This window comes from Engystomops pustulosus, chromosome 8 (genome assembly GCF_040894005.1).
Source record: "Engystomops pustulosus chromosome 8, aEngPut4.maternal, whole genome shotgun sequence".
NCBI classification, from domain to species: domain Eukaryota; kingdom Metazoa; phylum Chordata; class Amphibia; order Anura; family Leptodactylidae; genus Engystomops; species Engystomops pustulosus.
The window spans coordinates 122,052,080-122,076,535 of record NC_092418.1 but is presented as its reverse complement, the minus strand read 5'-3'; the positions used below and the strand labels follow the sequence as shown (position 1 = coordinate 122,076,535).

The window sequence follows — 24,456 nt, the reverse complement described above, 5'->3', positions numbered from 1 at the left end:
ACCAGAGCAGGACCCACATGGGAGAACTTCTTAGTGGAAGATCTTACTGGAGGAGCTTGGACTAAGAGACTGAGACACAGAATGGAGAGAGAACAGGACCAGATATGTACAGAAGAGGGAACCTTGGAAGGAGGACATGACGCTGGGGCCGGGGACCCCCAGAATGGTGAGAACTGATGGACTTATCAGTCATTACTTCCTAGATCTGATTTCTCTTCTGTTTCCCTTCCTTCTGCAATTATCCTTTCCCATAATGTGTCCAAGAAACTGATCTGTGATAACGTAGTCAGGGGGAGAGGAGGCAGTAATCTCCATACATGTGCAGTGTATATGTGCAGTACATGTCCTGATAGTGTGTAATGTATGAGGTTATGTGTATCCATGTGCATATGTACAAGCAGGGGCGTCGCTAGGGCAAAGGCACGGGCCCCGGATCTTTTGACCTGTGCCCCGAATGTCAGCTGTGCAGAGGGATTTCCCCACTCTCATCGCTATCTACATCCTCAGGACGTAGATAGCGATGAGCACTGTAGTGGTGAAGGAGCCGTCAGCTCCATTCACCACTGCAGAGAGCAGGAGACGCGATGACCCAGCGTCTCCAGCTTCTAGCAGCTCACTACAGCTGCCGGGAGCAGGAGACGCCAGGTGATGACGTCACCGCACCACAGTCCTGCAGTCCAGCCGGAGGGAAGACACGGGTGAGCGTCTGAGGGGGGGGGGGGGATTACTTGTGGCTGGAGGCTATGAGGAGATGGAGAGGGGGAAGGGGGGGCTGGGGGGAACTTTTTGGAGTCTGTTAATAACATTAAGGAGACTGTGGGGACTACTACAGGGGGTTATGAGGACATGGGGGGCTGTGGTCAACATTACAGGGTACTGTGGTGGGCATGAAAGGGGGCTATGAGGACATGAAAGGGGGCTATGAGGACAAGAAAGGGGGCTATGAGGACAAGAAAGGGGGCTATGAGGACTTGAAAGGAGGCTATGAGGACATGAAAGGAGGCTATGAGGACATGAAAGGGGGCTATGAGGACATGAAAGGGGGCTATGAGGACATGAAAGGGGGCTATGAGGACAAGAAAGGGGGCTATGAGGACATGAAAGGGGGTTATGAGGACATGAAAGGGGGCTATGAGGACATGAAAGGGGGCTATGAGGACATGAAAGGGGGCTATGAGGACATGAAAGGGGGCTGTGAGGACATGAAAGGGGGCTATGAGGACTTGAAAGGAGGCTATGAGGACAAGAAAGGGGGCTATGAGGACAAGAAAGGGGGCTATGAGGACAAGAAAGGGGGCTATTAGGACTTGAAAGGGGGCTATGAGGACATGAAAGGAGGCTATGAGGACTTGAAAGGAGGCTATGAGGACATGAAAGGAGGCTATGAGGACATGAAAGGGGGCTATGAGGACATGAAAGGGGGCTATGAGGACATGAAAGGGGGCTGCGGAGGACATGAAAGGAGGCTATGAGGACATGAAAGGGGGCTATGAGGACATGAAAGGGGGCTATGAGGACATGAAAGGAGGCTGCGGAGGACATGAAAGGAGGCTGCGGAGGACATGAAAGGGGGCTGCGGAGGACATGAAGGGGGCTATGAGGATATGAAAGGGGGCTGCAGAGGACCTTTTTGGGGGCCATGAGGACATTACAGGGGGTTGCAAAGGACATTACAGGGGCATTTTTGGTGACATACAGCTGCCATAGGAGTCCCCGGTATGGTGAGCACACTTTTGCGCCACCGTGCCATTGCTGGAAAAAAGATCTTTCTGGAAAGTACAGTCTGGCTGCACGACTTCATATGGAGAGGGGAGGAGTAAGGAACATAAGAACATAAGATGTCTGTTTGGTAAACTCCCCAGGGGTGACCAGTGGTACATATGCATTGGGGCCCGTGCCCCTGATCTTTTGCGACCCTAGCAACGCCCCTGTGTACAAGTCATGGATCTAAAAATGTGTATACATAAACTCTTGTACAACACAACATATTCTACTGCGCTATTTCATATTCATGAAAAATATTGAGCTCTGTATTTTTGCCTGGGATTAGGGTTAGTTGTACATGTCAGCATTATTCACCTGTACCACGTATAGCAGTTTTATCTGTGTGTACAGCTAGTTGGCTCTGGTGTCTGGTGTCTGGGATGTTTGTGGTGTGTTGCATTTTTGCGGTGTCTGTGCTCAAGGCCTCCATGGACATTATCTGAATCCATCATTTTTAGCAGCTTAAAGTGTAACCTTAATTTCACAAATATTTCCTATAGGTGCAGAGGTATAGGGGTGCAGGGTTGTAGAGGTATAGGGGTGCAGGGATGTAGAGGTATAGGGGTGCAGGGATGTAGAGGAATAGGGGTGCAGGGATGTAGAGGTATAGGGGTGCAGGGATGTAGAGGTATAGGGGTGCATGGATGTAGAGGTATAGGGGTGCAGGGATGTAGAGGAATAGGGGTGCAGGGATGTAGAGTTATAGGGGTCAGGGATGTAGAGGTATAGGGGTGCAGGGATGTAGATGTGTAGGGGTGCAGGGGTGCAGGGATGTAGAGGTATAGGGGTGTATGGGATGTAGAGGTATAGGGGGCAGGGATGTAGAGGTATAGGGGTGCAGGGATGTAGAGGTATAGGGGTGCAGGGATGTAGAGGTACAGGGGTGCAGGGATGTAGAGGTATAGGGGTGCAGGTATGTAGAGGTATAGGGGTGCAGGCATGTAGAGGTATAGGGGTGCAGGGATGTAGAGGTATAGGGGTGCAGGGATGCAGAGGTATAGGGGTGCAGGGATGTAGAGGTATAGGGGTGCAGGGATGTAGAGGTATAGGGGTGTATGGGATGTAGAGGTATAGGGGGCAGGGATGTAGAGGTATAGGGGTGCAGGGATGTAGAGGTATAGGGGTGCAGGGATGTAGAGGTATAGGGGTGCAGGGATGTAGAGGTACAGGGGTGCAGGGATGTAGAGGTATAGGGGTGCAGGTATGTAGAGGTATAGGGGTGCAGGCATGTAGAGGTATAGGGGTGCAGGGATGTAGAGGTATAGGGGTGCAGGGATGCAGAGGTATAGGGGTGCAGGGATGTAGAGGTATAGGGGTGCAGGGGTGTAGAGGTATAGGGGTGCAGGGATGTAGAGGTACAGGGGTGCAGGGATGTAGAGGTATAGGGGTGCAGGGATGTAGAGGTATAGGGGTGCAGGGATGCAGAGGTATAGGGGTGCAGGGATGTAGAGGTATAGGGGTGCATGGGGTGTAGAGGTATAGGGGTGCAGGGATGTAGAGGTACAGGGGTGCAGGCATGTAGAGGTATAGGGGTGCAGGGATGTAGAGGTATAAGGGTGCAGTCGTGTAGACGTATAGGGAAGGTATAGTTCTGCTTTGTGTTCTGCATGAGCAAAGTTCCTTTTATCCATTGTCCTATCACAGTATAAAAGTAAGATATAAAGCCTGAATTATAATTATAATATAATAAGGGTTTAGATCTGTGCTTAGAGTTTACACAGGAGAGAAGTTTTGTTTTTGTGCTCAAAATGTGGCAAATATATGACACTGAATTCACAGCTGATTAGACTTGAGAGATGAAATAGAAATGGTATAAAATATTAATATCATCAGAGATTTGATCCAATTTGACACTATTGTCCCCAGCAGATAACGTCACCTCCAGCTCAGAGGAACATCTGATATGTCCTGATATTATAGCTGATGATTCAAGCTCAGCCCTTCACAACAATGATCTATCATCGGATTCTGGTACATTGGGCATCGGTTCTGAGAGATCACAGACTAATAGACATAAAAGAACTCACCAACGAGATGAACGTCCAAGAAGTCACCCCAGGGAGAAGCCGTTTTCATGTTTAGAATGTGGAAAAGATTTTAATTACAAATCACGCCTTGTTATACATGAGAGAACTCACAGGAGAGGAACCATTTTCATGTTCACAATGTGGCAAAGGTTTTAATCACAAATCACATCTTGTTGTGCATGAGAGAACTCACACAGGGGAGAAGCCATTTCCATGCCCCGAATGTGGCAAATGTTTTATTCGGAAATCAGTTCTTATCGAACACGAGCGAATCCACACAGGGGTAAAGCCGTTTTCCTGCACAGAATGTGGTAAATGTTTTATTCAGAAATCAGCTCTTATTACACATAGGAGAATTCACACAGGGGAGAAGCCATTTTCATGTTCTGAATGTGGCAAATGTTTTTCTCTAAATGGGGTGCTCAAAATACATAAGAGAATTCACACAGGGGAGAAAACATTTTTGTGTTCTGAGTGTGGCAAAAGTTTTAATAATAAAGCAGATCTTGTTAAACATGAGAGAATTCACACAGGGGAGAAGCCATTTTCATGCTCACAATGTGGCAAATGTTTTATTCAGAAATCGGGTCTTATTGAACATAAGAAAATCCACACAGGGGAGAAGCCGTATTCATGTACAGAATGTGGGAAATGTTTTACATGGAAATCACATCTCAACAGACATCAAAGAATCCACACAGGCCAGAAAGCATGTTAACGTTCAGAAAGTGATAAGTGTTTATATAATGAGATATAAAAGAAACCACACGGGGAGAAGTCATGTTCATTTTTTTTTTATCAACATTTGTAAATGATTTATAAAGAATTATATGAAATGTATCAACCAATAAACTACAGGCAGTCCCCGGGTTACATACAAGATAGGGACTGTAGGTTTGTTCTTAAGTTGAATTTGTATGTAAGTCGGAACTGTATACTTTATCATTGTAACCCCCAGCCAAATTTTTTTTTGGTCTCTGTGACAATTGAATTTTAAAAATGTTGGATTTTCATTAGAACCTGGATTCATAATAAAGCTTCATTGTAGACACCAGTGATAACTGTTACAGCTGTTTATTGTAGCCTAAGGATAAAGTACAGTAAATTGGCAACATCCAGAGGTCCGTTTGTAACTAGGGGTCGTATGTAAGTCAGGTGTTCTTAGGTAGGGGACCGCCTGTACACATGAAAAAAGTTGGAGGACTTCGACAATCGTAATACATATACAGAGAAGCAGAGAAAAATGTAGATAAAGGAACCACCTGAATTTTTACCTAAGTAACAAAGAACATTGGAGGGAATTTTTTATTGGCTTTCTACCCGTTTTTGGCAGATTTTTTTTAGCCATATTTATGAGGTATCGCCGCCACAATATTGTTCCTCTTCACAATCCTCATGCCTTTTGTTTGGTACCTGAATTTGGGCGCAACTTGTGAACCCAACGCGTTTCCTGTGCTTCTAGGTTCCCAACACTTTTTTAGCCACATTTTTTAGCATCCAATTAGACAAGCTAAAAGCTGTTGACCAGGTTCTATTTCACCTACATAAATGTGGAGCAAGTTCCGAACCTTTTCGGTTGTGTGCCAAGTCATTCAGCTCCTGTGCCAAAATCTAACATCCCAATCTAAAAATTGGACAATTTGTGCTCCGGAATACCAGACCTTTCACCGCTATGAATGAATGCCCCCATTGTATTCTATCAGTGAAGTTTATGTAAAAAGAAGCCAAACTTATTCAAATAGGCCCACAGACTCTTCTTGTATTCAGCACCACATAGTGGGAGGATGGACTCTGCGTGTTATGGAAATCCATTCTCGGATTTGCTCCTCAGCCCTCCCCAACATCTCCACACACTTGTGACGTCCCACCGGTTTTTAATCTACAAATTCACTTGCCTTTATTTTTGACATTTTTAGGTTCTAATTGATCAGAGACGTGGCCATTTATGATCCCTGGTTAAGGGGGCTGTTCCTCAACATGTGGGAACCATATTGTATTCAGAATATCACCCTAGTCCATGTGTCTCCAGTAGATGTTACTTGTGGGTTAAGGTTTCTCTCTGGGCAATATCACACTATAGGATAACGCCGAGGTGAGGTCCATAAGAACACACAAATATCATAAAGGTCCTGGCACCTCTAACTCCTAATACTAGGTTAAATATCAAGTACCTCAATATCATTGTCCCACAACCACAGTAGAAACTCTCTTGCCACAAGTATCTCTCCCTTATCAAGGTTCTTCTCCTGGTGTAACCACTTGAGGCCATTTGTCCCACATGGGAGTTGTTTGCAGGAGCTATCTTGGGTAGCGTGAGGTAAGTCATGGTTTTAAAGAAACTATATAGGATATTGTTAGAGATTTTTATCTGGGTCTCAGACCCCCCATTGCATGGTGACTTTCAAATTAAATCTTTCATGGCTCCTGGTACCAGGAGGAGAGAACAAACCCAAGACGCAGACACGGTCTTTAGCTGCACCCAAATCACACTCTTTATTTCAAAAACCACAGTCATATATCAAAACAGAAAAAGCAGAATTGGGGGGGGGGGGTGTGAAGAAGAAGTTAAGAATACTGTAATGCTATTGGCCATAATGAATTTACCAGCACATTCTCAGAAAAGGTTGATAGGCCTTGTTCACAGACATGTTTATACTAATTTCCCTGAGGAGAAGGAGATAAGCTGGCGCTAGAACCAAGATATATAACAAAAGATGAAGGACAGACTGGCTTCTCATTAAATGTCAAGGGAATTAGTTGGCAGGCGAGCAAACAGGTTACAAAAAAATTAAGTTTGAATCATGACCTTAGCTGGACAGTGCTTGACCCCCAGCTAATACTTAAAATGGCTTCTGTTTGGTTCTCTTGCTCCAAGATGGCCACCATAGAGAAATATATCATTAACAATATCAACCATCCAAAATTATCTGTTTATGTCCCTTAATCATTTAAATAGCAAATAGAGCAAAAACTGCCTGTAGAGTGGAACATTAAAATCTCAAATCTTTAATTATTACAAAAACTAGGCCCATGAAAAATAACCAAAAAGAGCCTTACACTAGATCTGTGCAATTACAGACTTAGGTAACTCCTCTGGGGAAAGTGTGCCAGTCATATACATATGAACTTGGGTAAGAGGGATAATGTGTCACCTCACTAATTACCCTGATTATGTTGCAGTGTTGAATTGGAGACTGGTCACACGCTTCCATATATCAGCCCATTGGAGGACCTACTAAAGTGCTAGAACGGAGCCAGTAGGAAGGATTCCCTTCAATTGTATCTCTTGGCTCATGTTCCTATACATAAAACCCTTAAAAGTGGCGTGTTACAATATTCTCATGGCACAGCAGTACACCTAACGCGTTTCCCTGCTATTGGTAAGCGTAGCAGTTCATCAGAGGTGTGAAGTGGATTATATAGAAGCACCTGAGCCACAGCGCTCCATATCGCACCGCTGATACTATGACCCTCTTGTATTTGTCAATGCGTTATGCTGTCAAGGTTAGTGGTGTTAGCAAGTTAGTGCATCAGTTCAGAGCCGGGATGCTGTATAAATTTAGACCCTATCTAACTGGCTCATAGTTATTACACATAACACTCGCTAAGTATCTAGACAGGATGCTGGCTCTAGTTGGGCCGCGCATCTAGCATGCACGAGCGGCTATTTATAGCCTAAGCTCCGCCCACCAAAAGAGGGCTTGACCAATGCGGCTTCACTTAGCCACTATCAATACTCTATGTACTAGTGACGAATCAGAGATGTCACCAAAGTAGGAGCGCCCAGATCCACCAGTCACCAGAGTCGTGGTGAAGTCTCCACCCACCTGAATACAGGCCAATCCCCCATTCCATAGCGTAGGGACCCGGATACCAACTGTTGCTTAGAGACGTTTACATTGCAGACCTGGATGGTAAGTATCTACTTTACACCAGTGAAAACACACAATTAGGCTTTTTATTAAACCAGGAAAGTGAATTCTGGATGAAGACAAAATCGAAGCAAGGACACCATAATAAAAATAAATCAGTATACCAAAAAGGATGATGCACCCATATCTAATGTAATGCCCTCAGTGTCATAAACCATCAGCCTGACTGATAAGGAAGTGGGACCAACACCCTTCATTTACATGGGGGAGCTTTTTGAGACAAGAAGGGGCAGACCAAGGTGTATAAGAGACGCAAGCAGGACTCACATGGGTGAACTTCTTGGTGGAAGATCTTACTGGAGGAGCTTAGACTAAGAGACTGAGACACAGAATGGAGAGAGAGCAGGTCCAGATATGTGCGGAGGAGGGAGTCTGGGAAGGAGGACATGACGCTGGTGCCGGGGACCCCCAGAATGGTGAGTACTGACAGCCTTTATTGTTTTTGTGAAATGATTTCTCCTCTGTCCCATTATTTCTATATCCACTACCACAAAATGTTTCCAAGAACCTGGTACATATGTTGGATGTGAATATCTGTTATATCCAGTGTATATGAACCAGTAATTTCCATAAATAAAGGATGTGTACATGTGCAGAATATGTGTGTGGAAGTGACAGCGCCAATCAAAGATGCTGTGGCTCTTTAAATCTTCGAGTGGTGGTGCACGGCCAGGAAGGGAGAGGTCATGGAGAGGTAAGTGCGGGCCAGTGGATGGGGCAGTGCCATGGAGAGGGGCACTGTTATGCCCGCAATCTGTGACATGGATCGCAAGGGCACTTGTGACAGTACCCTTTCCCCCTTCGGCCTCCCCCTCTTCTTGGTCCCAAGAAACCTCTGGAGGAGACTTTGACCCAAAATATTCTCTTCAGGCTCCCAGGATCTCTACTCAGGCCTCAACCCCTTCCAGTCTACAAGGAAGAACCGCCTAACTCTCACCCCTTCATGTCCAACACCTCCTTGACTTCATAGACATCAGTAGAGTAAGCCTCAGGAAGAGGAGAATGTTTTGAGAAGCGGTTCAAGACGGCTGGCTTCAGGAGAGAGACATGGACACCGGGTTGATGTGCTTGATTACCTCAAAGGAACCAAGGAACCGGGGACCAAGCTTGTAGCTAGGTATCTTTAGCGGACGTATCTGGAGGATAATTACACCTTGTCACCCAGAGAGAAGACAGGAGGAGCTCGATGCTTCTTATCAGCCTGGTTTCTGATGGCCACGCCTCCTTAATTGGACAAGTCGAAAAAGTGTTAAAAAACTGTCTAAAAGCCTTGATAAATGTGGCGCAAGGCATTATAGACAGTGTTTTTGGCACAAAACCACCAGAATTGTGGTGCAAGTGGGTTTATAAATCCCATCTTGTTCAGCATGAGAGAATTCACAAAGGGGAGAAGCGGTTTGTGTTTACAATGTGACAAATGGTTAATGGTTAGATAGTCTTTAACGGAGTGTTTTTTCGCTCATTTCTCGCTCTCCACCTTCAAAAATCCATAGCTTTTTCATTTTTTCGTGTACTGAGCTGTTTGAGGACTGATTTTCTGTGAAACAAATTTTACTTCTCTGTGGCATTATTTATTATTCCATGGCAAGCACTAGGAAACTGGAAAAAAATTCCAGATGTGGAAAAGTTGGGCAACAAAAAGTGTTTCAGTCACTTTCTTGTGGGCTCAGTTTTTACAACTTTTACGTTACGCTCCTCTGCTTTATTCTTTGCTTTGGTACTATCACAGAGATACCAAATTTACATAGGTATTATTGCCTTTTAATACATTTTGAAATATTAAACAGACGTGTATGAAAAAGAAAAAAAATTTCTCCATCTTCTGAAGCGAATAACTTTTTCACAATTTGGTGTACAGAGCTGTGTGAGGTGTCATTTTTTGCCCCCTGTCTATGGTAATGGTAGAAACTCCTCTCCTCTAGGTGTAGAGGATAACCCCTGTATATGGTGATGGTAGATCATCCTCTCCTCTAGGTTTAGAGGATGCCCCTGTCTATGGTGTTGGTATAACTGCCTCTCCTTTAGGTGTAGCGGATCCCCTCTGTCTATGGTGATGGTAGAACCTCCTCTCCTCTAGGTGTAGAGGATGCCCCCTGTCTATGGTGATGGTACAACCCCCTCTTCTCTAGGTGTAGTTCAGGGGTGAATGACCCACGGCCCGTAGACCCCCAAGTTGCTGCCCTTGCCCTGCTGTCTGTAGTTATATTCTTGTACATAGGGGCAGTATTATAGTAGCTATATTCTTGTACACAGGGGGCAGTATTATAGTAGTTATATTCCTGTACATAGGGGGCAGTATTATAGTATATTCTTGTACATAGGGGCAGTATTATAGTAGTTATATTCTTGTACATAAGGGGCAGTATTATAGTAGTTATATTCTTGTACATAGGGGGCAGTATTATAGTAGTTATATTCTTGTACATAGGGGCAGTATGATAGTAGTTATATTCCTGTACATAGGGGGCAGTATTATAGTAGTTATATTCTTGTACATAGAGGGCAGTATTATAGTAGTTATATTCTTGTACATAGGGGCAGTATTATAGTAGTTATATTCCTGTACATAGGGGGCAGTATTATAGTAGTTATATTCTTGTACATAGGGGCAGTATTATAGTAGTTATATTCCTGTACATAGGGGGCAGTATTATAGTATATTCTTGTACATAGGGGCAGTATTATAGTAGTTACATTCCTGTACATAGGGGCAGTATTATAATAGTTATATTCTTGTACATAGGGGCACTATTATAGTAGTTACATTCCTGTACATAGGGGCAGTATTATAATAGTTATATTCTTGTACATAGGGGCAGTATTATAGTAGTTATATTCTTGTACATAGGGACAGTATTATAGTAGTTATATTCTTGTACATAGGGGGCAGTATTATAGTAGTTATATTCCTGTACATAGGGGGCAGTATTATAGTAGTTATATTCTTGTACATAGGGAGCAGTATTATAGTAGTTATATTCTTGTACATAGGGGGCAGTATTATAGTAGTTATATTCCTGTACATAGGGGGCAGTATTATAGTAGTTATATTCCTGTACATAGGGGGCAGTATTATAGTAGTTATATTTCTGTACATAGGGGGCAGTATTATAGTAGTAATATTCTTGTACATAGGGGGCAGTATTATAGTAGTTATATTCTTGTACATAGGGGGCAGTATTATAGTAGTTATATTCCTGTACATAGGGGGCAGTATTATAGTAGTTATATTCTTGTACATAGGGGGGCAGTATTATAGTAGTTATATACCTGTACATAGGGGGCAGTATTATAGTAGTTATATCCCTGTACATAGGGTGCAGTACTATAGTAGTTATATTCTTGTACATAGGGGGCAGTATTATAGTAGTTATATTCCTGTACATAGGGGGCAGTATTATAGTAGTTATATTCCTGTACATAGGGGACAGTACTATAGTAGTTATATTCTGGTACATAGGGGGCAGTATGCACCTGCTGCATAGGTTCAGACAATTTCCATCATTATTATGGTCTTGTTTGTGCACTGTACTGCCCTATTCTCCAACATCTGAAGTTAATCTCTTTAAGGTCTGTAGTTTCCTGATTGCCTTTTGACCATTTCTTTGAATCTTGGCACCACATTTGCTATGCCCTAGTCCTGTGGAATTTTATGGAATCTTAAATATTAAAATCACAACATATCTATCAGAGAAGACAAACGTAGAGAAAAATAGGAAAAAATGTCTCACATATCCTTATATCCAGAAACTTACTTTGAGGATAGTGGAGGCTTGTTTGGAGTGCCCACGTGTTGCTGGCTTGTTTGTCCACACCATGACTAAGGCTTGAGAGCAAGCTGAAACGCGTAGGTGGATTACCTACATGTCACTTTTCCTGCACTCTTTTTAATGTAAGAAGAATAAAGTTTTGAAGTTTTATGGGATGTGCCACGTATACTCTCTTTTACTTGGCTTACTATCAGAGAAGACAAGTCATGTAGTATCCAGGGTGTATTCCACCGGGGCCCAGTGATTGGTCTATTTTAGGTGTTTTAATACAGCGTTGCAGCTGTTTTTGGGTTAAGCAGCTGAGTTTAATAGGAAAATTACATTATTTTTCATATCATCGGTCAGGGGATTTTCGTTTATTTGAAACGCAACATTGAATAGATTGACCCTTTCCTTATCTCCCTCCACCACAATCCCAAGTTATTTTTAAATTACTCCACCATGACCCCAGGTTATTTCTTATCTCACTCCATCATTACCCAAGGTTTTTATTTGTGTTTAGTTTCTTTTTATTTATATATTCATTAGATAATTTGGTATATTTTTTACTTTACTTTTGTTTCTGCCTTTCTTTGTTGTTTATAGAATCAACAAAGTAAAACAATATGTCTGTATTATCATAGTATTTATTTAACTTAATTATAAAAAGTATCCGATTAGTTTATGTGAAGCAAAATTTCAAAACCATAGTTTAAGGAGGATTTTATGTTTAAAAAGTTTAGACATCTAAATATTCCTTTTATTTTTGGACAGCATATGTAATCCTGAAATATTGAGATGACAAAGAACTTAGATATTTGATGATGATTACTGTGATCAGACACTGGCATTTGGTTATAAAATTCCCAAATATATTTTTCATTGCATTTTTTTTTACTTTTTATTTAAAAACGTTGATAAAGGCTTATTTTAGATAATGTAAACTTGGGAAAGGAGCTCACGGCTTTGGTTTTTTTGCCACTGTTTAAGAGTAAAAGATGTAACAAATATATGGAAGAATTAAAAAATTTCATACAGAAATTAAAACCTTTACAATTATGTTGAAGTAAAACTTTGGCAATGCTGATTATAGTATTTACTTGACTGTATCATATAGTGACAAAAAAGCAGCAAATGTTGCCATTAAAAAGTTTATTATTCGCCACCGATACTGATTTTTTTTTACGGTTAAATTACTAAAAAGATTTAAAAAATGCAAAAAGATCTCAAAATTTGAATGGACAAAAATAACACTTTATTGTATGATATTCTTCTGCTCCATGAAGCCATTTCCAGGACAGGGCAGTCACATGGTCATCGGAGACACCTTGTCTGCATGGATTTGCATTCCCTATTGTTCAGGATGTGGAATCAGTAGGGAATCACACAGGGACATTTGGCCGAGTAAAGATTTGCAAATTAAGTTATCTAGTTTCATCAGAAAGACACATCCTGGTCTCCTTTCTTTGGTGGGAGAGAGTGATAAACCCATAACAAAGGAGAACAATCAGAGTGTCATAAACAATGAGTCTGGCTGATAAGGAAGTAGCACCAACACCCTTCATTTACATGGGAGAGATTGTTGAGACAAGAGTGGGCAGACCAAGGGGTATAAGAGACCCAAGCAGGACTCACTTTAGGAGAACTTCTTGGTGGAAGATCTTATTGGAGGAGCTTAGACTAAGAGACTGAGACACAGAATGGAGAGAGAGCAGGTCCAGATATGTGCGGTGGAGGGAGCCTGGGAAGGAGGACATGACGCTGGTGCCAGGGACCCCCAGAATGGTAAGTACTGACAGCCTTCGATACTTTGTAGAACTGATCCTTCTTCTGACCTCTTCTTTGGATGTTGGATGTGAATATCTGTTATCTCCAGTGTATATGAGCCAGTAATATCCATAAATTAAGGATTTGTATATCTGCAGAATATGTGTGTCCTTAGAATGTGTAACTTGTATCTATGCTATAATGCATATAGATGTGTAGTGTACAAGTAAAGGATGTAAACATATATATTTGTATTTCTGTATGTACACATATACTTATTACAATGTTGTATAGCATGACATATTCCACTATTCTATTCCATATTAACAAAGGATTTGAGCTGGTTTGGCAGCATTATTCATTGTACTTTTTTGATATGTCCCAATGCACCCAGGGGCATAGCCGTTTGCACGTGTGTTTCAGACAGAAAACACGCAATTGGGAATGAGCACCATGGGCCACATTTATTATGCAGTCTGCACCAGAATTCTAGCATAAACTTCACATAAAAACATCTGCAAAGTGATTGCACATGAACTTAGGAAGTGCTTCCATCGGGATTGTGCCGCGGCTGCACTGTTCAAGCTGCGACACAATGCTGTGCACAGAAAGAGGCGTTCCAATATGTATTCACACTGGCCACCACATTTATGTCACAAGTTTCGCAGTTATGTAGAGGTATAGTAAACTTGAGGCTTAGCAGTGCAAGTATGGGGTTGCAGGAATGTAGATGGTTAGGAATGAAGCGACATAGAACCATAGAGGTGCAGAAATGTAGGGGTACAGTCATGTACAGGTGTAGGGGTGCAAAGATGTAGATACATTGAAATATAAAGCTTCAAATACAGGCAGTCCTGGGGCTACGTACAAGATTGGTTCTGTAGGTTCTGTAAGTTGAATTTGTATGTAAGTCGGAACTATATAGTTTATAATGGTAACCCCCAGCCAAATTCTTTTTGGTCTCTTTGACAATTGGATTTTTAAAATGTTTGATTGCAGACACCTGTGATAACTGTTACAGCGGTTTATTGTAGCCTAAGGCTAACGTACAGGAAATTACCAACAGTCGAGTGTTCTTAAGTAGGGGACCGCCTGTATGTACAAAATAGGGGTCATTCATCTTTAGGCTGGACATTTGTCTGTCTTTTTTTTCCTGGTTTTGGACTTGTTTGATTTGTCTTAGAGGGTGAGATATCAACAAGCTGAGTTTTTGTGACTAGAGTTGCACAAAAATTTAAATTCTTCTGCAACTTTGTTAGGCTCTTGGTGCAAATATGCAAATGCACCCAATAAGATGAAAGATAAGAGCAAATAAACATAAAACCCTGAGATAAATGACCCCCAACATGACATATGCTTTACTCTGAAATCTGAGTTTTACTGAGAATTCACACAGGAGAGAAGATGTTTCCAGAATGTGATGCAGAAATCAGAAATGGTTTGACATGAAACAATTTAGCAATTTATGCAGAAATGTTATAAATATTTATTTCATTACAGATTTTATTAACTTTGTTATCATTTAACATCTTGTTCCTTGCAGATGATGATAACTGGAGCTCAGAGGAACATCTGACATCTTCAAATATTACAGCTGATGATTGTAGGATCACACAAGATACATGTATAGAACACGACAGCAGAAAGGATTCACCCTCAGATCTTCATTGCAACAATCTATCATATGATCCTATTACATTCTGTCCTATCTATTCTGATTTATCACAGATGAACAGTCAAGAAAGAAGCCACCACAGATCAGCCGAGCATCTAACAGATGCAACCAGGAAAACATTTTCATGTTCTGAACATGGGAAAAATGTTACTGTTAATTGGAATCTCACACATCAGAACATTCACTCAGGGGAGCAGCCTTTTTCATGTTCAGAAAATGGAAAATGTTTTATTGAACGAAAAAATCTTGTTCAACATGAGAGAAATCACACAAGGGAGAAACCGTTTTCATGTTCAGAATGTGGAAAATATTTTAATCGGAAAACACACCTTATTCATCACGAGAGAACTCACACAGGGGAGAAGCCGTTTTCATGTTCAGAATGTGGCAAATGTTTTATTAAGAAATCAAATCTTGTGATACATGAAAGAGTTCATACAGGGGAGAAGCCGTTTTCATGTTCAAAATGTGGAAAATGTTTTACTCATAAATCAAGTCTTGTTAAGCATGAGAGAATTCACACAGGGGAGAAACCGTTTTCATGTTCAGAATGTGGAAAAAATTTTGCTGATAAATCAAGTCTTGTTCAGCATGAGAGAATTCACACAGGAGAGAAGTCATTTTCATGTTCAGAATGTGGAAAATGCTTTACTCATAAATTAAGTCTTGTCCAGCATGAGAGAATTCACACAGGGGAGAAACCGTTTTCATGTGCAGAATGTGGCAAATGTTTTTCTCAAAAAACAAGTCTTGTTCAGCATGAGAGAATTCACACAGGGGAGAAACCGTTTTCATGTGCAGAATGTGGAAAATGTTTTAATCGGGAAACACATCTTGTTCAGCATGAGAGACTTCACACAGGAGAGAAGTCATTTTCATGCTCAGAATGTAGAAAATGTTTTACTCATAAACTAAGTCTTGTTCAGCATGAGAGAATTCACACAGGGGAGAAACCGTTTTCATGTTCAGAATGTGGCAAATGTTTTACTCAAAAAACACGTCTTGTTCAGCATGAGAGAATTCACACAGGGGAGAAACCGTTTTCATGTTTAGAATGTAAAAAATGTTTTAGTCAGAAATCAGACCTTGTGAAACATGAGAGAATTCACACAGTGGAGAAACCGTTTTCATGTTTAGAATGTGGCAAATGTTTTACACAAAAAACACGTCTTGTTCAGCATGAGAGAATTCACACAGGGGAGAAACCGTTTTCATGTTTAGAATGTAAAAAATGTTTTAGTCAGAAATCAGACCTTGTGAAACATGAGAGAATTCACACAGGGGAGAAGCCGTTTTCATGTTCAGAATGTGGCAAATGTTTTACTCAAAAAACAAGTCTTGTACAGCATGAGAGAACTCACACAGGGGAGAAACCGTTTTCATGTTTAGAATGTGAAAAATGTTTTAGTAAGAAATCAAATCTTGTTCAGCATGAGAGAATTCACACAGGGGAGAAACCATTTTCAAGTCTTTAAGTGTTTAGATATGTAACGCCATTTTGTCTATGTCTTGTTATTTATATATACTCATCCTCTTCTCCACTAAATAACAGGATTGCTTAAGACATCTTGGCCTGTAGGAGACGTTCCACAGGACACACATAAATGTTTGTAAATAGAGACCCCGGAAGATCAGGATGTGGGAGTCTGGTTCTTTATTTGAAATGTAATACTTGACATTGATAAATGGATGTGGCCAAGGATTTGTTGGGGGAGCGGTTATTCTATTCTGGTGAATGACGATCCGGATGGTCTGTATTTATGTCCAGTTAATGGGTCCAATAACAATAAATGGACAATGAATTCCTACGACAAGATGTTGCCAAATACATCAATGATGTTTTCAATATATTATTATGTGTGATTTTATTTGTTATCTCTAATTTTATGTCACATTTCCGCACTAACCTTGAACCCTCCTTGTACTGAAAGGGCAAAAAATAAAGATGCACAGAGGTCTCGCTAGTTCTCCGTGGCTACAACATATTTCGGTTGTGTCATTGTTATCGGACGGCACAATTATTTATTTAATTACTCTCTGCCTGATAATTGAACTACTCTGACACCTCCATCGTCCAACACAGGAACAAGCTCCAAAGCTTAAAACAGAGGTCCCCCCTGATGGTCAATTTACTTTGAGGGTTGGCAGGATAAATGAGAGAAACATGGTTATTTATGCTGCACAGCTAGTTTGGTGTTTGGTCGCAAAAATAGCTGTGTTTTTTAATATCCTTGTTGATCCTCTTGTGGCTAATTTGTGAAGTGTCTTTGCCATAATATTGGTGTTTTTTCCAACACTTACAACTTGTTTTTTTTATGGCCACTTGGGATTCAGAGACTCGTTCTTGGGTGCAATTTTTGGTGGAAAATGAAAGCAGCTATAAGCTAGTCTAGTGAGGGTAAATAGATTGCACATGTATTCAAAAAATGGATGTATGGTTTTAATTGTGCATTCAAAGGCTTTAGATCAAAATGCATCTCAGCTGCATAACGATAAATTTTGATATACAGTTTCGTAACTGAACAGATGAAAGTCACTAACAAAGATAATGGGGCAGATTTACTTACCCGGCCCATTCGCGATCCAGCGGCGCGTTCTCTGCGGTGGATTCGGGTCCGGCCGGGATTCACTAAGGTAGTTCCTCCGACGTCCACCAGGTGGCGCTGCTGCGCTGAAGTTCCCCGGAATGCACTGAAGTACACCGGCCTATTCCTAGTGAAGGTAAGCGCGAGTCTCGCAACACTTTTTTTTAAATCCGTCGGGTTTTCGTTCGGCCACGCCCCCTGATTTCCGTCTGCATGCCGGCGCCGATGCGCCACAATCTGATCGTTTGCGCCAAAATCCCGGGGCAATTCAGGGGAAATCGGCGCAAATCGGAAATATTCGGGTAACACGTCGGGAAAACGCAAATCGGGCCCTTAGTAAATGACCCCCATAGAGTTATAGGGTTGCAGAAATGTAGAGGTACAGGAACCTTGAGGTGTAGCGGTGCAAGTATTAGGTTGTAGGAATGCAGGAACAGTGGTAAGGGGAAATAGGGGGGCAGAGATATAGAGGTGTAGAGTTACAGAAATGTAGGGGTGCAAAGATGTAGATGAAATGAAATATAAAGCTGTACAGAATGGGGGTCATTCATCTTTAGTCTGAACATTTTTCTGTTTTCTTCTGCTTTTGGAATTGTTTCATTTATCTTAGAGGGTGATATCAGGCAGCTGAGTTTTGTGACTTTTTTCTGGAGTCTTTAGATATATCAGATGCTAGACTGAAAAATTCTGTTGCTGTGATGTTCGCTAAGCGATTGGAGTGGCTTATTTTGGTGCAAAAATGCAAATGCACCAAAACAAGTTGCAAATATAGGAGAAAATAAAAATAAAGTTAAATTACCCCAATGTGTTTCACTCTGAAAGTTTACAAGATGTTTTACCAAGAATCCACACAGTAGAGAAGCTGTTTTGTGCGTTCAGAATGTGATGCTGAAATCAGAAATAGTTTGAAATAAAACAATTATGTAGAAATTTTATAAATATTTATATCTTTACAGATTTCATAAACTTTTTTGTTACCTACCCTATTATTCCCAGGAGATGACGTTAGCCGGAGCTCAGAGGAAAATCTGATATCTTCAGATATTAATGCTGATGATTGTAGGATCACACAAAAACATATAAAGAAAACAACAGCAGAATGGATTTACCCTCAGACATTCCTTTTAATCAATCTATCATCTGATCCTATTACATTGGGCATCTATTCTGATACATCACAGACTAATGGTCAAAAAAGAAGCCACCACAGAGCAGCCGAGCATCTAAGAGCTGCAACCAGGAAGACATTTTCATGTTCTGAATGTGACAAATGTTTTACTCATAAATGGAATCTCCTCACACATCAGAAAATTCACACAGGGGAGAAGCCGTTTCCATGCTCAGAATGTGGCAAATGTTATGTTAAGAAATCAGATCTTGTGAAACATCTAAGAGTTCATACAGCAGAGAAGCCGTTTTCATGTTTATAATGTGAGAAATATTTTTAGTCATAAATCAAGTCTTGTTGAACACGAGAGAACTCACACAGGGGAGAAGCGGTTTGTGTTAACAATGTGACAAATGTTTTACAATGAAATCCCATCTGTAAACACGTCTCTCACACAGGAAAAAGGCAGCTTAATGATAAGAATGTGACAAACATTTTACTTGATGAAATACTTTTTATATATGAGAGGAGCCACAAGGGGAGAAGTCTTGTTGTTATTGAACATCTTCTGCATTTGTAATTCAGTTTGATGTTGTGTTGTATGAGATGCAATAACCAATAAACTTCAGATTGGATTAGAGAACTTGTAAAATTATATAACACAATCAGAATAAGAGAGAAAAATGTGAAGGAGCTCGGATAAAGGATCAGCTGATGTTTTATCATATACAGGTGTTTGATAAATTTCCCCCTGTATAACTAAAGCCTATGGTGACTAAACATATGGGAGCCCCTGATCGGATCTCAGCCCCATAGAGGTCTATAGCACCTGCATACACCACACCATGGCTGAACTGGGCGGCTGCTCCACATGATATAAGATATGTCCCATATAATGGCTGCTTGCCATGGAGCACACACCCCTCCTGCATTAATACAAGTGCATAAGGCCTATGGAACCAATGCACACAAAGCATAATGGGGACCGATATCCAGCCAAAAATGGTATCAGTCCCCGTAGATGTCTATTGCAAACAGTCACAGTGGGGTCAGCATACGTTGAATCACCGCACGTGACCGGCAAAGAAATGTCCTATATTCTGCTGTATTCCGGTGCCAGTCCTGCTCTTCTCTATTGAGAGGGGTCTGCTCACCCATCTTCTCTCCAGCAGGCGACCGAATGTTTGCCCATGCTATGCTGCACATACGCTAACATAAAAAATGATACCCTCATCTGTCAGAAGCAGGAATTACTATTTCAGGCCATGCATCTTTTTATTTTTCATTTTAAAGACACAATTTAGTTTTCATCCTTACTATTAACCCTTCAATGACCACTGTATCAGGTTTTTACAGTGTCAGAGGAAGTTTGCAGGACATCAGGTCCTAGTGGTGCCTGCTGGTTATGTTATCACAGCCCAGTCCCTGCACCAACACCCAGGAATGGAAAAGCTTCAATCCTGTGTATTTAACCCCTTTGAAACCGTAGTCAAACCTGGACTGCAGTGCCTTAGCGGGTGCAGCTAAAGGGCTAATAACAGGTTTACAAGGGTATAAATCGATTTTCCATTGGAGTCTGACCCTGGCATTGACAAGGGTGAAAATTGCAGTAAAAATCCTCAGCATTCTGTATAAATGTGCACACAATAGGGGATGGCTATAGAGATTACAATGCTAGAATGCAAAAATAATGAAAATTAAAAAAAAAAAAAATAACCCCAATTTAGCTATAACTGATATAAAACGTAATATACAGTAATAATCACAAGCAGGTATCAGTTTAGATATCACTACATCTCAAAGAAAATATGAAAACAGTTATTACAGATGGTGGAACCCATATGGTACCCAAATGTCTGAAATGCTACTTTTACACCATTTTACATACCATAAAAAATTAATTCAAAAGTAATCAAAAGGTTGCACAGGCATCAAAATGGTAGCAATGAAAACATCAGCTCATTTTTCAGAAAATGACACCTCACACAGCTCCGTAAGTATGAAAAAGTTATTAGACTCAGAAGATGGCAAAATTGGATTTTTTTACACATTTGTTTAATTTTTGAAAATGTATTAAAGCACAATAAAACCTGTATAAATTGGGATCACCGTGATCGTACTGAACCAAAGAATAAATTAGATGTTCCGTTTGGAGTCCAGAGTGAAAGTCCTAAAAACTGAACCCACAAGAAAGTGCCACAAATGTGTTTTTTTTTTGCCGATTTTAATCACATTTTGATTTTTTTCCAGCTTCCCAGTATAAGCCATGATATTATAAATAATGTCATGGAGTAGTAAAATTTGTTATGCAGAAAATAAGCCCTCACACAGCTCTGTACACAAAGAAATGTAAAAGATATGTAAAAAGTTACGGATTTTTCAATGTGGGGGCGAAAAATAAATCCATAAGGGGTTAAGGAATCTTCAATTATATATATAAAAAAAAGATCTATCAAGTTATGTAGTATACAGGGTATGTCCCACCTGGGCCCAGTGATTGGTCTATTTTAGTCTTATTGATGTGACATTGCACTTCATCCCGAGATGGGCTGAGCCCTCTCCATGCAAGGTGGGCCTTTGCTGCATATTGCAGCAAACACCCACCGGTAACACCAGCGATCGGTGGCAGTACTGACCTGTAAATGCCTCTGGTAAGGCTTCCGGAGGCCCAAGGGGCGCAGGGGCTCAGCCATATTAGATTTGATTACTGCCCCCCTGTGAAGTCATCAGAGGCAGAAATCAGTTGGCAGGACAGCCTTGGGTCATACAAAGATCCGAGGCTGTATCGTTTTGCATCCCGTTTTAGCTACACAATTCAATAAATAATGTACAAAATCTCCATATACTGCCATACTGCAGTATGGCAGTATATGGTAGGATCAACCCAGGGTTAAAGTAACCTAGGGGGTCTTAAAAATAGTAAAAAATAAAAGTTAAAACAAAGCTTAAAATTCAAATCACCCCCCTTTCGCTAGAAGTCATATTAATATAAATACACAATAAAGATCATAAACACATTAGATATCGCCATTTTGAAAATTCAATAAAAAGTGATGAAAAGGTCACACCGTCCTAATATTAGAAGCATTGAAAAGATCATCAAAAGTCACAAAAAATGACACCACTCACCCACACAGTGAAAGCTGTAAAATCCAAGCCCACAAGAAAATGACGCAAATGCATTTTTTCATCATTTTCACTGCATTCAAAAAAAAATTTCTGCTTCCCAGTACATGGCATAGAATATTAAATACTATCACTATGAAGTGCAATTTGTTACACAGAAAACAAATCAAAACAGAGCTCTTTACATGGAAAAATAAAAAAAAGTTATTGCTTTTTAAAAGTGGGGAGAAAAAAATGGAAAGGCAAAACCAAAAAAAGTCGTTAGAAAATTCACATTATTCTTCCTCATATCATCAGTCAGGGGATTTTCCTTTATTTAAAAAGAAACATTGAACAGATTGACCCTTTCCTTATCTCCCTACATCATGACCCCATGTTATTCCTCATCTCCCTCCACCATGACCCCAGGATATTCCTCATCTCCCTCCACCATGACCCCATGTTATTCCTCATCTCCCTCCACCATGACCCCAGGATATTCCTCATCTCCCTCCACCATGACCCCATGTTATTCCTCATCTCCCTCCACCATGACCCCAGGATATTCCTCATCTCCCTCCACCATGACCCCAGGTTATTCCTCATCTCCCTCCACCATGACCCCATGTTATTCCTCATCTCCCTCCACCATGACCTCATGTTATTCCTCATCTCCCTCCACCATGACCCCAGGATATTCCTCATCTCCCTCCACCATGACCCCAGGTTATTCCTCATCTCCCTCCACCATGACCCCAGGTTATTCCTCATCTCCCTCCACCATGACCCCAGGTTATTCCTCATCTCCCTCCACCATGACCCCAGGTTATTCCTCATCTCCCTCCACCATGACCCCAGAATATTCCTCATCTCCCTCCACCATGACCCCAGGTTATTCCTCATCTCCCTCCACCATGACCCCAGGATATTCCTCATCTCCCTCCACCATGACCCCATGTTATTCCTCATCTCAGTCCACCATGACCCCAGGTTATTCCTCATCTCCCTCCACCATGACCCCAGGTTATTCCTCATCTCCCTCCACCATGACCCCAGGTTATTCCTCATCTCCCTCCACCATGACCCCAGGTTATTCCTCATCTCCCTCCACCATGACCCCAGAATATTCCTCATCTCCCTTCACCATGACCCCAGGATATTCCTCATCTCCCTCCACCATGACCCCAGGTTATTCCTCATCTCCCTCCACCATGACCCCATGTTGTTGCTCATCTCCCTCCACCATGACCCCATGTTGTTGCTCAGTGGTTGGCACTTTCAGTTTCTAGTTTCTTGTCGCTTATATAATTGTGAAATAATTTTTGGCTTGTTTTTCCTATTTTTGTTTTTCCTTCTTTGTTGTTTACAGAATGTATTTTTCGCTCCGGTACAAAGTTAAACGATACGGCTCTGCTTCCATTATTTTTTTTCATAAAGCACTTGTGTGCATGGAACCCTTTATTTAATTTAATTTAAAAAATCTAAGTCGTCTGTATGCTACAAAACTTCAAATCTATAGTTTATGAAGGAATTTATGTTTAATAAGTTAAGAAATAAAAATATTCCTTTTATTTTAGGGCATCAGCTACAATCTTGAAATTTTAAGACGCCACAGAATTTAGATAATTGATGCTAATTAATGTGATCAGACACCGGAATTTATGTTTTAAATTTAACAAATGTATTTTTCATTCTATTTATTGTTTTACTTTTTACTTTAAAAGGGTGATAATTAGAGATGAGCGAACATACTCGTCCGAGCTTGATGCTCGGTCGAGCATTAGGGTACTCGAAACTGCTCGTTGCTCGGACGAATACTTCGCCCGCTCGAGAAAATGGCAGCTCCCGCCGTATTGCTTTTTGGCGGCCAGAAACAGAGCCAATCACAAGCCAGGAGACTCTGCACTCCACCCAGCATGACGTGGTACCCTTACACGTCGATAGCAGTGGTTGGCTGGCCAGATCAGGTGACCCTGGGATAGACTAGCCGCTGCCCGCGCTGCTCGGATCATTCTGTGTCTGGATGCCGCTAGGGAGCTGCTGCTGGTCAGGGAAAGCGTTAGGGTGTTCTATTAGAATAGTGTTAGGCAGGAGTGATTCTACAAGAACCCAACAGCCCTTCTTAGGGCTACAATAACGTTATACTTTTTTATTTTTTATTTGCAGCTAGTACCATATTGTGAGGAATTTGCAGGGGGACTTGCTACCGTTGTGTTTAGCTCTTAGTGACACACATATCCACCTCAAACACCAAAGTGGGAACATTTATTAGGGGTTTGATTTCAATTAGGCACAGTCTGCCATATACTTTTTATTTTACGTTTATTTTTTTAATAACTCAGTGTCATCTCATCTTGCATAGTAGTGTGCTTTCATACTTGGCTAGAAAATAGCCATAGGAGAATCCAAACGGCTTACTTACGCCTACAGTAGCGTTATATATATTTGATTTCTGGTTGATCTGCTGGTGGCTGTCCTTGCTGCAGTGCATCTACTAGCAAATTGTGAGCAATTTGTAGTGAGACTTGCGACCGCTGTGTTTTGCGCTTAGTGACGCACATATCCATTGCAAAGACCGAAGTGGGAAAATTTATTAGGGGTTGGATTTCAATTAGGCACAGTCTGCCATTTGTCCTTTTTTATTTTAAGTTTATTTTGTTTAATAACTCAGCGTCATCTCATCTGGCATAGTAGTGTGCTTTCATACTTGGCTAGAAAATAGCCATAGCAATAGGATAGCATCG

General features: G+C 41.2%; 1 protein-coding gene across 1 annotated transcript; it reads left to right on the top strand.

Moving 5' to 3' along the window:
- The first annotated feature begins 81 nt into the window (after positions 1 to 81).
- On the top strand, positions 82 to 18,929 carry LOC140076198 (uncharacterized). Its single transcript, XM_072122713.1, has 4 exons — positions 82 to 166; positions 3,634 to 3,849; positions 14,783 to 16,366; positions 18,739 to 18,929. Exons 1-4 carry the CDS (start codon positions 82 to 84, stop codon positions 18,927 to 18,929), a joined length of 2,076 nt encoding a protein of 691 aa, XP_071978814.1.
- The last annotated feature ends 5,527 nt before the right edge of the window (positions 18,930 to 24,456 follow it).

Excerpts from the sequence above, each read along its gene's own strand:
- LOC140076198 (XM_072122713.1), top strand. The coding sequence starts at position 82 with ATGGAGAGAGAACAGGACCAGATATGTACAGAAGAGGGAACCTTGGAA. Across the intron at positions 3,850-14,782 it reads GCCGTTTTCATGTTTAGAAT|ATGATGATAACTGGAGCTCA; the intron begins GTGGAAAAGATT and ends TGTTCCTTGCAG. Across the intron at positions 16,367-18,738 it reads TGAGAGAATTCACACAGGGG|GGAAGACATTTTCATGTTCT; the intron begins AGAAACCATTTT and ends GAGCTGCAACCA.